Raw genomic sequence first — 12,927 nt, 5'->3', positions numbered from 1 at the left:
AGCTAATTATTCTAACAAACTGTACACTTACGTCAGAGTGCCTGCTCTTGGCTACACTCAACACTGCTTTGATTTAAGAAACTGAATCATTCAATTTGCAAAGTTGCTTAGAATGCTGGACACCACAAAGAATTCAAAGGATGCGTGAACCAGACAGGGTGCTGGACTTGAGGTACAGGCTGGCTGTAGCCTTTATGAATGGACTAACTGTACACTTACATCAGAGTGCTTGCACTTGGTTATGCTTTGATTTTAAAGAAAACTCAATCATTTAATCAGAGGAGTTGCTAAAATGCTGGACATCACAAAGCATTCAAACGATACGTGAAATATACAGGGTGTTGGACTTGAGGTACAGGACCTTTCTGGACGGTGCAGAGCCTCAGGGGGGCTAAGAGGTTTCTTGTTCCCGCATGGGACAAGGCGGGATTTCTGGTGTCACGTTGAATAATCTACCTCACCTTTGAGAGACTGAAGCAGAAGTGACTGAGGTGCAGGAGAGGGGAAAAAAAACAGCGTGCTTTGGAGGAGGTGGAGAGAAACAGACAGCTTTACGGCTCTACTCGTCCAACAAAACAGAACAGGCAACCAGGAAGACAACTATTAAAATAGAAAGACCTTTGTGAGCTCCACAACAAAGGATGCAGAGAATGGCAAGCCTGAAGGCACACTCATTACTACAATTGTCAGAGCTGCAACTGATCGGTATAGGGAACAAAATGACAAAGGCTGCACAAGGACCCCTGGGGTAACAGAGATATGGTGGGGGGGTGGGAGGAGGGGGGTTGTGGTGGTGGTGGGGGGGAGCTGCTCAGAACAGACACAGATAACCATGGCAAATGGACATGCAGCAATTGCAGCAACCCAATTAGTGCATGAAAAAGTGAAAATCACTGCCTGGATGGCCCCTTACCTTTGCGTAGTCAAGTGGGAGCTGGTCCTCTGGACACTTAAACACGCCCTCACTGAAAGAAAGAGAAGATAATCATTAAGTGCACAAGCAGTGAACAACACTGACAAAATAATATATTGCTTGCAGAGGCAGATCAGTCATCCCTCTGTAATCAGGTACTGTATATTAGTTACAGGCAGGGACACCATGCCAGATGGAATGATGCTGCATTTACACAAGGAGTAGCCTTTGCTGCTTTTGAAGTGGGCTCAGGCAATTAAACAATTCAGTCAAAATCCTGCAGAAAGTTTGTTTTAAAGTAGCCCCTAAAACAGAAAATTGAATTAGGCTTTGAGCGGGGAGTTGACAAGGCAACGCACAATGATAAAACTTGAGAGGATTTTCACTGCACAAACAAATGCAGACAGAGCTTTGCCACCAGGATCACCAATCCTCCAGTAATAACTCTAGGTTACACTACAAGACCCAGGTCTGAGCAAACCTCATAAAAATCAGTGCGTAGGTTAAAAATAGAGCATTCATCAGATTAGGGAGGAATAACAGTGTCAAAGAGGTGGAGAAAAAGGAGGGAGACCAGGGCTTCTGCAGACTCTTTAACAGACATCCCACCCTGCAAAAACTCATTTCAGGGAGGTAGCACCATCAATTTGCGGGAGACTTCCGGGAGAGGTGGGATGTCTGCAATAGAGTAGCTCCTTAGCAGCTAACCAGCTAGTTTAAGTAACATTAGCTGTGCTAATGAACGAATGACACCTGTTAAACTCACCTCAACATGTCTTTTACAGGCTTAACCCACCATGGGCAATAGAAAAGTCACTGTTGCAAACAGTGCAGCGAGCAACACTGTCATTATTTTTGACGCCTATTAGGCAGGGGTACACTTTAGTGTAGTCTGGGGTGACGTATGTTTTATATTTTCTTTTTTTTGAAACACTCTCGCTCCTAGTCTCTCTTGCGCTTGCTTTCTCGCTCTCGCGCTCTCTCTCATGGTCTCTCTCTCGCGCTTGCTTTCTTGCTCACACACGCTCTCTCTCTCTCTCCCTCTCGTGGTTGCTCTCACTCGCGCTTGCTTTCTTGCTCTCTCTCTCTCTCTCGCTCTCGCGCTTGCTTTCTTGCTCTTGCGCTCTCTTTCTCGCACGTTCTCTCACGCTCGCTCTCAAAAAATTCAATTTCCGGGACATTGTATATAATTTGCGGGCATCAGGTAGCCACTATTAATATGCGGGAGACTCCTGGAACTTCCGGGAGAGGTGGGATGTTTGCATTACTGAATGAAACTGCTTATCCCTGGGATCATTCAGATATCCTTTCTGTCCTTCACATCCTTCCTTAATGCACAGTGACCGAGGGGTGTAGTTCTCTGTTCCAACTTGACTCACATTTTAGATCAAGGTTTTTCAAATATTTAATGTTTGAAATATTCTTGAAACAGTTTTGTATCCATTCTCTCTTGCACAAATACTGGCCCTATTACACTTGATACCCTGAGGCTTATCAGATGCCTTGTATAGTGTGTGGTAAAATGGACTCAAAATTTGCTCAAACCATCCTCCAGCTCTTGGACAGCAGTTTCGTTATATTGTCTCGAGGTAGAAATCATGGAATCATAAAGTACTAACAGCACACGATATTTAATGTCAGTCACCCTGATAGGAACTGAAAATGGTGACACAGGATCTTAGTGATTGGAGCAATCGTTTTACATTGACAGTGGTCATTGATTGGGGTTCCAGTCCCATGCTCTCAATTCCCTGATTTTTGTACATTCTCCCTGTGACTCCATGGATCTCCTCAAGGACCCTCCAAGGCCTAAGGTTAGGGTTAGTGAGCTGTGGGCATGCTAGGTTGGCACCGGAAGCAGGACAACACTGCATTGGTTGTTGACGCAGAACAACACACTTCATTATATGTTTCACTGTTCATGTGACAAAGCTAATCTTTAATCTTTGAACTCATCCCTTGACGACTCCCTGCTCCACACCTCGACTTGTACAGTGTTCACTGTGACGAACAAGCCGCTGACCTGACCCACGAGGCTACAAAAATGGGCTACTCAATGCCCATTTACTGCCATCCACGCCATGAAAGCCCGCAAAGGCTCTACATTGTACCATTTATCACAAAAAAATAGTTATTTAAAAATCAATCTTGCCATCTTGCAGTGATTTGAATCTGATGGAGCCAGCTCACTCACACTCCTTGCCAGCTGTTCCAGCTCAGTCAGCAGACGCTTACCATGAGAACGCAAGAAAACAGGAGTAGGCGTGGATCACTCAGTCGCTCACACCTGATTCACCGTTCAATCTTCCTCAGGCCTCATCTCCTCTTCTGAACTCGTTCCCTGCAGCCCTCAATTCCCTGACTTTTCAGAACTTTATTTCCTTTTTAAAGTACCTACAATGATCCGGTCTCTGCGGTCCTCTGGTGCAGAGAATCCCAGGAATTCACCGTCATTTTTTTTGTTGTTGTTTTGTCCCTGGGGGACAGTATGTTGAGTTTTGTAGTGTTCTGTGTGCTGCGGAGCACAGTGGGCATGCTATGTCAGCACTGGCATGTGTGGAGACACCAGCACATTGTTAGATTGTGCTAATTTCACTGTATGTTTTGATGTACATGTGATAAACAAATGAATCTGAATCTAGACCCTTTACGCCACAGGGACTCCCAACCTGAGATCCAAAGACCCCTTGCTTCATGGGACTGGCCCATGGTATAAAAAAAGGTTGGGAACCCCTGCTCTATGCAAAACTCGGCCATTTTAAATGAACACACCTAATCTTGCAACCATGTCTCCTTATTTATGATTCCCCCACTTTTGGAAACACATCACCATCGACTCTACCAGACCCTGAGAACTTATTGGGACTGTAATGGAATTAGTGCAATATACTTATGTGCAATCTCATCGCAGCCTTGTTCCATTTGAGCAAATAGCAGTTAAAAAGAGTCATTAATTTTTACATCTTGCTATCTTCAGACTAATCAGTATTTATTCCATATTTACAGTGAAATCTCCTTAACTGTCAGAAAGCAGCTGTTCTGTGTGACTGGGTTAAATGAGAAGTTGTAAATCTTTCACACACACCGACAACTTTCTCTGTAATTATGCCACAAAGAGCCTGAAGAACAAGAAGTTTTATATCTGCTCAGTTGTCACCATGTTACTTCACCCTGAGAGGTAGAGATAGACAACGGCAGACCCTTTGGTCTATCGAATCTGTGCCGAGCTATTTTTAATTTATTTAGAGACACAGCGCAGAACATACCCTTCCGGCCCGACGAGCCGCGCCACCCAGCAACCCACCTATTTAACCCTAGGCTAACCACAGGATAATTTACAATGACCAATTAACCAACTAATCGGTACACCTTTGGACTATGGGAGACAAACCAATACGTCCATGGGGAGGGGGAGGGCGTACAAACTTCTTACGGATGGCGCTGGAATTGAACTTCTGAACTCCAATGCCCCAAACTGTAATAGTGTCACAGTAATCGCCACACCACCATGGCGCCTATTATTCTGCCTAGTTCTATTGACCTGCACCTGGACCACAGCCTTCCATACCCATCCCCTCCATGTGCTTATCCAGCGTCGGGCATTTTCATGCCTTACAAGGCATGGAACAAAAGACCGTGTGTCGCGCCACTCCTCACACAGACATTTTGCAGTATTTTTCTTCATTTAACCAGGCCGAGTTGCGAGCTCAACACTCAACCCGGCATGGACGGAAAGCGTACTCGGGAACGTCCGGACTGGATTCGAACCCGGGAACCTCCGTTCCGGAGTCCGGCGCTGATGTCACTGCGCCACCAGCCGACCAAATCCAAACTTTCTTAAAAGTTGACGTCAAGCCCGCATCCACCTCTTCCGCTGGCAGCTCGTTCCATATTCTCACCATCTTCTGAGTGAAGAAGTTCCCCTTAAACATTTCACTTTTCACCTTTAACCCTTGACCTCTCATTCTAATCTTCCTCAGTGGAAAAAGCCTGCTTGCATTTATCCTATTTATAGTCCTCATAGTTTTGTAAACCTCGATCAAATCTCCCCTCATTGTCCTACACTGCAGGGAATAAAGTTCTAACCTACTCAACTTCTCCCTATAACTCATGCTTACATTTTAGTAGGACTAATCAAAATAGGACATACATGGTAAATGGTAGGGCATTAAAGAATGCTGTAGAACAGAGGGATCTAGGAATACTGGTGCATAGTTCCCTGAAGGTGGAATCTCACATGGATAGGGTGGTGAAGAAAGCTTTTGGTATGCTGGCCTTTATTAATCAGAGCATTGAGTATAGGAGTTGGGATGTAATGTTGAAATTGTATAAGGCATTGATAAGGCTAAATTTGGAGTATTGTGTACAGTTCTGGTCACCGAATTATAGGAAAGATGTCAATAAAATTGAGAGAGTACAGAGGAGGTTTACCAAAATGTTGGCTGGATTTCATCTCCTAAGTTACAGAGAAAGGTTAAACAAATTAGGTCTTTATTCTTTGGAGCATAGGAGGTTGAGGGGGGGACTTGATAGAGATGTTTAAAATTATGAGGGGGATTGATAGAGTTGACGTGGATAGGCTTTTTCCATTGAGAGTGAGGAAGATTCAAACAAGAGGACATGAGTTGAGAGTTAAAGGACAAAAGTTTAGGGGTAACATGAGGGGGAACTTCCTTACTCAGAGAGTGGTAGCTGTGTGGAACGAGCTTCCAGCAGAAGTGGTTGAGGCAGGTTCGATGTTGTCATTTAAAGTTAAATTGGATAGATATATGGACAGGAAAGGAATGGAGGGTTATGGGCTGAGTGCAGGTCGGTGGGACTAGGAGAGAGTAAGAGTTCGGCACAGATTAGAAGGGCCAAGATGGCCTGTTTCCATGCTGTAATTGTTATATGGTTATATATGCCCTCAAGTCCCTTAACATCCTTGTAAATTTTCTCTGTACTCTTTCAACCTTACTGATATTTTTCCTGTTGGTCAGCAACCAGATCTGGGCTAAATTTGCCTGCCTTATGCTGGAATCAGCTACTACAATCAGGGGAACAGCGAGAGGAAAAGGCAGTTCTACCAAGCTTCCTGTTGCTAATCAGCACCAACTTATTTCAAGCAGGCAGAACAAGGAATTGGAATCAGGTTTATTATCACCGGCATGTGACGTGAAATTTGTTAACTTAGCAGCAGCAGTTCAATGCAGTACATAATATAGAAGAGAAAATAAATAAATAAATAAAATTATAATAATAATAAATAAGTAAATCAATTACAGTATACATATATTGAATAGATTTTTTAAAAAGTACAAAAAAAACAGAAAGACTGTACACTAAAAAATGTGAGGTTGTGTCCAAGGGTTCAATGTCCATTTAGGAATTGGATGGCAGAGGGGAAGAAGCTTTTCCTGAATTGCTGAGTGTGTCCCTTCAGGCTTCTGTACCTCCTACCAAATGGTAACAGTGATGGGAAAGGACCAGCTCGTTAATAATAAATGTGCAGAGAACATGATCTGGGTGGTGGGGGTCCCTGAAGATGGATACTGCTTTCCTGAGTCAATGCTCTGCGTAGATGTGCCCAATGGTGGGGTGGGCTTTACCCACGATGGACTGGGCCTTTTCTATTCAAGGACTTTAGTGTTTCCATACAAGGCTGCAGGCGGTCAATATACCCACCACCACACACCTATAGAAGTCTGTCAAAGTTGTCAAAGGTACATAAAACATGCAGTGAAATGCATCTTTTGTGTTAACAACCAACACACATGGGGGTGTGCTGGGAACAGCCCGCATGTGTCATCACACATTCAGGGGCCAACATAGCATGCCCATAATGCTCGTCAGAATGAAGCGGTGTAAGCTGAGTGTAAACTAATATCTGTACTCTCTCTTCATGTAGACCCCAAGACAGAGTTTAACAATCTAGCGGCAGATTGATGGCCCAGCCGTGGCTTGAACTATTTATCTAAGCTGTTGGCTCCATGCATCACTCCTTCTGATTGATTCTTGACAGATAACCAACCAAGATGTCAGCTGGCCTCCTAAATGCTGCACTACTGTCCTAGGCAAATGCACAAACAAGCTGTCTGACATACCCTCCTTCAGGAAGTCTTAAAACGTGATGAATCATTGGGTGTTTATATAACATTACTGGTGAGGAGTTGAATTACCTCAGTAAGATCAGGGGTCACGGTGGAGGGAGGAAGGACAATTGCCGGACATCGGCACTCCCAACTGTTTCAAGCAGCAGAGTCAGTTTACTGCCCGGCAAAGATAGCGGGGACTAGATAACCCAACATCCACCTCTGTTTGCAAGACCAACCATTGAATCCTTGAAAGAGCACACCTTTGTTGTGGAGAACTTGCCAGCTTCCAGTCTATTGCTTTCAAGGCCACTGTTCCTGCAGACGTCCTGGCAGTGAAATTAAATTAATGGGTTGTTTGACTTCAGGAACATTACAGCTGTGTTCAATCCGGGTTTAACTGGTCCATCTAGGGATGGACCAGCAAGCCATCAGACTGTTTAATTCATGCTGATGCAACTATATTTATGTGTTATATTGACTACCCTGTTGTACATAATATTTATTATAAATTGCACATTGCAAATTGAGACGGAGATGTAATATAAAGCATTTTACTCATGTTTTTAAAGGATGAAAGTAATAAAGTCAATTCAAATTCAATTCAGTCACCATAGAAGGAGAAACAAAGGATAGATTCACACTTTCTGGGGTGGGACAGTCATGTAGTGGTTATTGTAACGCCAATACAGTGCAGGTTAATCAGGTTCGATTCCCTCCAATGCCTGCAAAGTGTTTCTACATTCCCCCTTGACTGTGTTGGTTTCCTCCCACATTTCATGTAGGTTAATTGGTCACATGGGTATAATTAGGCATCGCGGGTTCATTGGGCTGGAAGGACCTGGTACTCTTCTGTATCTTCAAAATTTAAAACTAAATTAAAATCTCTCTCACACGCACACACACAAACACACTAAAAAAATCAAACTTACAAAGAAAATGACACTTTCAAGCCTTTACCATGTGAGAAATTACCATGGATAGCCAGGACGGGAATACTGACTTGTAAGTGGGAATATTGACTTGGAAACGGGAATACCGACTAGAAATTTGGCTGCTCTCCGGATGAAAATCAGAGAGCCATTGAGAGAAGCCAGAGATCCTTACAAGCTGCTCCTGGCACGTCTTGGAGTTTTAGTTCCGAAAGAGCACAGTGGTCCATTATACGAGACAACAAGGCTTAACATTACAGAGAAATATTTACCAAGCAGACCCATTTACTTTCCTACTGCAGCATTTGAGAGTGAGTTATTTTCTAAGTCACTCTGAGCAAAAAGGAGTCAGCAACTGTAGTGATCAACCCTGCCATTCTCCCAGAGGAATAAGCACAAAATTACCAGCTCGTTTTTCGGGGGTCTGCACAGTATAGTCTGAAAGAAATCCCAATGATATCAACTCACCCCAGAGACATCCCGCGCCTCTGTACAAATAACATCCCAAGGACAGTTGTGTGAATATAAAACCGGAGATGCTCCTTTAATGAATCACAGGACAATTGGAGACCTCAGGATGTTCCCATTAACAATTTATCTCTCTCATTTTTGGCATGAACACATTTGGTTCCAATAGTGACTTAATGCATTTCCAGCAACCATCAGAAAAGCCGTTTTAACCATGATAAAAATAACTCAATATAAATATGCTTTTGTAGTAGGAACTTCTATGTTCTATCAGTCTTCTCTACGGAATAATTCTACGCTACCAAAATAATTTTTGAAGCCTAAAATTCCTCAAATTTACAGGAAAATTTCATTCAGAAATGCAGTAATTTTGAAGGCCTTTTGTAGAATGTTAATTTCAAAAATTAATTTGTTGTGTGTTGCAAATGTTTCCCTGAGTCCCTCTTTAAGAAAAATCTGGATAGGTACATGGATGGGAGGGGTATGGAGAGCTACGTTCCAGCTGCAGGTTGATGGGAATAGACAGAATAATAGTTCAGCGTACTAGATAGGCCAAAGTGCTGTTTCTGTGCTGTAATGTTCTATGACTATCTATTATGCCTATATTGATGAATTCACAGCAGCATACAAGTAATTTTTCATTGCACTTCTGCATATATGCACAGGCCTTGGGCACATATACCATATGTCATGAATTTTTTTCCAGCAGTGGTACAGTGTAACATATAAAATTACTATTGCAAAGGTCTATGTTCCACCATGAGCACTAGCCTTCCCAGCATCCAGGACATGGTCAAGAAGCGGTGTCTCAAAAAGGCGACATCCATCATTAAGGACCCTCATCACCCAGAACATGTCCTCTTCTCATTGGCACCATCAGGGAGGAGATACAGAACCCTGAAGGCACACAGCTTCTTCCCCTCTGCCATCCAATTTCTGAATGGACATTGAACCCATGAACACTACCTCACTACTCCGCCACAACAGACAGTATCTCCCAGTAGCCACCCGCTTCAACTCTGCTTCCCACTCCCATTCAGATATGTCCATACATGGCCTCCTCTACTGCCATGATGAGGCTAAACTCAGGATGGGGGAGCAACACGTCATATACCGTCTAGGTAGTCTCCAGCCCCTTGGTATGAACACAGAATTCTCCAACTTCCAGTAATTTCCTTCCCCCTCCCTTCCTCTATCCCTATTTCACTCTGCCCCCTCCCCCAGCTGCATATCACCTCCCTCATGGTTCCGCCTCCTTCTACAACCCATTGTGTTTTCCGCTATTCCTTCTTCACCTTTCCTACCTATCCCCTCCCTGCTTCCCTCCCCCATCCCTTTATCTTTCCCCTTACTGGTTTTTCACCTGGCACCTACCAGCCTTCTCCTTTCCACCCTCCCCCCCATCTTCTTTATAGGGCCTCTGTCCCTTCCTCCTACAGTCCTGACGAAGGGTTCTGGCCCAAAACGTCGACCGATCGTTTCCACGGATGCTGCCCGACCTGCTGATTTCTTCCGGCGTGTTGTGAGTGTTGCTTTGACCCCAGCATCTGCAGAGTATTTTGTGTTTACCTCACTACTTTTTTTCTCTCTTCTTGAACTACTAATTTAACTATTTAAAGATAATAATTTTTACAATAATAATGTTTTTATTATTAGGTATTGATGCCACATAACAACAAATTTCACGACGTATCCAGTGATATAAACCCAATTCTGATTCTCATTCTGAGGCACCCTAGCTACATATCTGCACCTAAGACTTTTGTACTTATGCATGTGGAAATAAACTCAACTTTGACTTACAGTAAACATCTGCCAAACAAATGTCCTCTGCATTACCCTCTGACAAACGCATCCCACAATGAAAGAGCTGGACAGTTCCCATCACCTCCATTACACCTGTGTTAGGCTGTGTGAGGGAAAGAATGTTTGAAGTGGGTCCCTGTGATTTCCCAGACTCTCCCTATAGCTCCTCCATTCATGAACCCAACATGAAACAAACTTCCACAAAGTCTCAGCGGAGACGAGTCACACCAATGCAATCTGAGTCGAAGAAAGCGTGTACCCAGCTAATATATATGTTTGTGAATCCCCTCTTCAAATTTATTGTAGTTAAGAGGAGGGGAAGAGGCTGCAATTGCCTTTAGATTAAAGAAAAAAGATTATCTTTATTTGTCATATGTACATCAAAACACACAACAAAATATTTTGTTTGCTTCCAAGGATGTGCTGGGAGCAACCCGAAAGGGTCATTATGCTTTCAGCCCCAACATGGCATTCCCACAACCAACTAACCCCAACTCTCACATTTTTGGAACATGGGAGGAAACTGGAGCACCTGGAGGAAATGCTCATGGTTATGGAGAGAATGTACAAACAGCGGCACTATTGAACCCTGATCTTACAGTTGCCGCTGCAGGGCGTTACGCTAACCACGCCACCCAACTGTTGTCACTTGCAACTCAGGCTCAAGGGAATCATTGTCACGTGACTGTCACTAAAATATGCTCAATCCTTGTATTCTGTTGCAAGCAAATAATTTGTGGTATTTCCATGCAATTGTGCCACAGGGAAGTAAATTGTTAAATGGAAGTGTTGCACACAAGTTGCTTTAGTGTAAACCTCTAAAGGGGTTGTGCTACTTTGCTTCAAAATACCCTTGGAAAGCATTTCCCCTTTAGGATCAGGAGGTCTTGAGAACAAACGTACCACACTTCAGTCATTGGTCATGTGCTGCTCAGGCCTGTCCCGGTATTTGTAATTGATGTTGGTGGGGCTGTATTACAACTTCATGAAAAATCAAGAAAGTGCCCCCCTACACAAAACCTGTAGTGGTTGTTATTTAGTTTAGTTTACTGTCCATTACGCCGCTGGCGTTTAGGGCAGCAGTGAAGCTCCTCCATCTCAGGCGGTGATCAGGGCTTCCGTTATCGTGTTGGTACCCTCTCGGTTTTCACTACTGTCAGTCATGCAAGTCCCGGGCTGAGATTCAGGTATGCCATCACACTCAGATGTAGAAGGATTCTTCACTGCTGTTTCCATAACAGTTTTGTTCTACCAGTCAGGGTTGTTAGCCCTGCGCTGAACCCCCAAACCTGGAGGGCCGGTGGACCACTCTTAGTCCAGCCTCTACCCTTTGACCTGTTTGGCATGGGTGACCCTAAGCATAAAGCATAACGCCCTGACTCCAGCCAACATTGCTCTCTGGGTCATTGAGGCATGCAAGCCTCCAAACCACGGCAAGGCTGTGGTCCTCGAGGTGCGGTGGCTGTAAAGGGCATGAATTTGAGCTCCAATTATGGGGTATTTTCCTTTTTTGAACAGAACTGTGCAAACACACTCAACGCAAGCAACCTGACACAACCCTCTCACACTCGCAGCATTAAATAATATGCTGGAAAAAAGGGCCAAAAACATCAGGAAGGATCTCCCACACCAACTCATGGGCTCTTTGTCCCACTCCCACCAAGGAGGAGGCTACGCACCATCCACGCCAGGACCACCAGACTCAAAAACAGTCACCTTCTCCAAGCAGTAAGGCTGATCAACACCTCCACTGCACCACCACTACTTTATCGTTTCCTGTCAGAGACACCTGATGTAAAAACACACCTGTGCCCAGCAATACTTCACGGATATACAGTCAATCTATGTACAGTACATAAGCTATCTTACATATGTATTTACATTTATTGTGTAGGTTTTATCATTGTGTTTTCTTGTGCTGCATTTGCATACTGGAAATGACCAAGCAATCTTGAATCTTTTTAGAGGGGGCATTTGATCACCGACTTAATGTAATCATATGCACGTCCTCAACATTTTCAATAGTTGTGGTGGGAGAGGCACATTTCACTGTCATCCCCACGCAGCGTACAGTTCAGATTACATTGAGGTATGGCAGAGAACCAGGCCATTCGATCCAATCAGAACGTGCTGACGTTTATACTCCATTCCCCCATTGTTTCCTTCCCTAAACCTATCAGTGAGATCATCCACACTAAGTGTGCCTGCATCCGCCTTGTAATAGGATCCCTGCCAGTTCCAGTGTTGAAGAGTTCCACATTCTCACCCATCCTGACACTGTCTCAAAGGCGTTTGAATGTTCTCCCTGTGACTGCCGGGCTTCCTCTGCTTCCTGCATTCCAAAAGACGTACAGGTTAGGGTTAATAAGCTGTGAGCATGCTAGGTTGGCGCCGGATGAGTAGCGACACTTGTGGGCTGCCGCCAGCTCAGCTTTGGGCTGTGTTGGCCATTGACGCAGACAATGTAGTTCACTGTAGGTTTCAATGTGCATGTGACAAATACAGCCAAGCTCTTTATCGTTGGGTGAAGACATTTTTCCACTTGTTACTCAGTGTATTTTTAGTAACTGTCTCATGCTGACTGCCTCAAGGAAGGGATGGCCAAAAAAAAAAGGCTTTGGTTGCCGAACTAGTTCCACTTCTCAAATGGGTTTTAAAAAAGAAATGATTTGTGAAAACTGTACAGGTGCCAAACTGGATTATGTTTGAACAGACTTTTTAAACTCCCCAGCATCTG

At 44.0% G+C, this 12,927-nt stretch overlaps 1 protein-coding gene across 1 annotated transcript in view; it reads right to left on the bottom strand.

Moving 5' to 3' along the window:
- The window catches only part of LOC140187893 (TNF receptor-associated factor 4-like), a 122,907-nt gene that overhangs the window by 32,144 nt on the left and 77,836 nt on the right, over positions 1 to 12,927 (bottom strand). Inside the window, exon 2 of the mRNA XM_072243725.1 lies at positions 914 to 965. Coding sequence (XP_072099826.1) covers positions 914 to 965 — 52 coding nt within the window. The remainder of the gene's footprint in view (positions 1 to 913; positions 966 to 12,927) is intronic.

The sequence above is a fragment of the Mobula birostris genome, chromosome 25 (assembly GCF_030028105.1).
Source record: "Mobula birostris isolate sMobBir1 chromosome 25, sMobBir1.hap1, whole genome shotgun sequence".
Taxonomy (NCBI): Eukaryota; Metazoa; Chordata; class Chondrichthyes; order Myliobatiformes; family Myliobatidae; genus Mobula; species Mobula birostris.
This window is presented reverse-complemented; position numbering and strand designations above follow the sequence as displayed.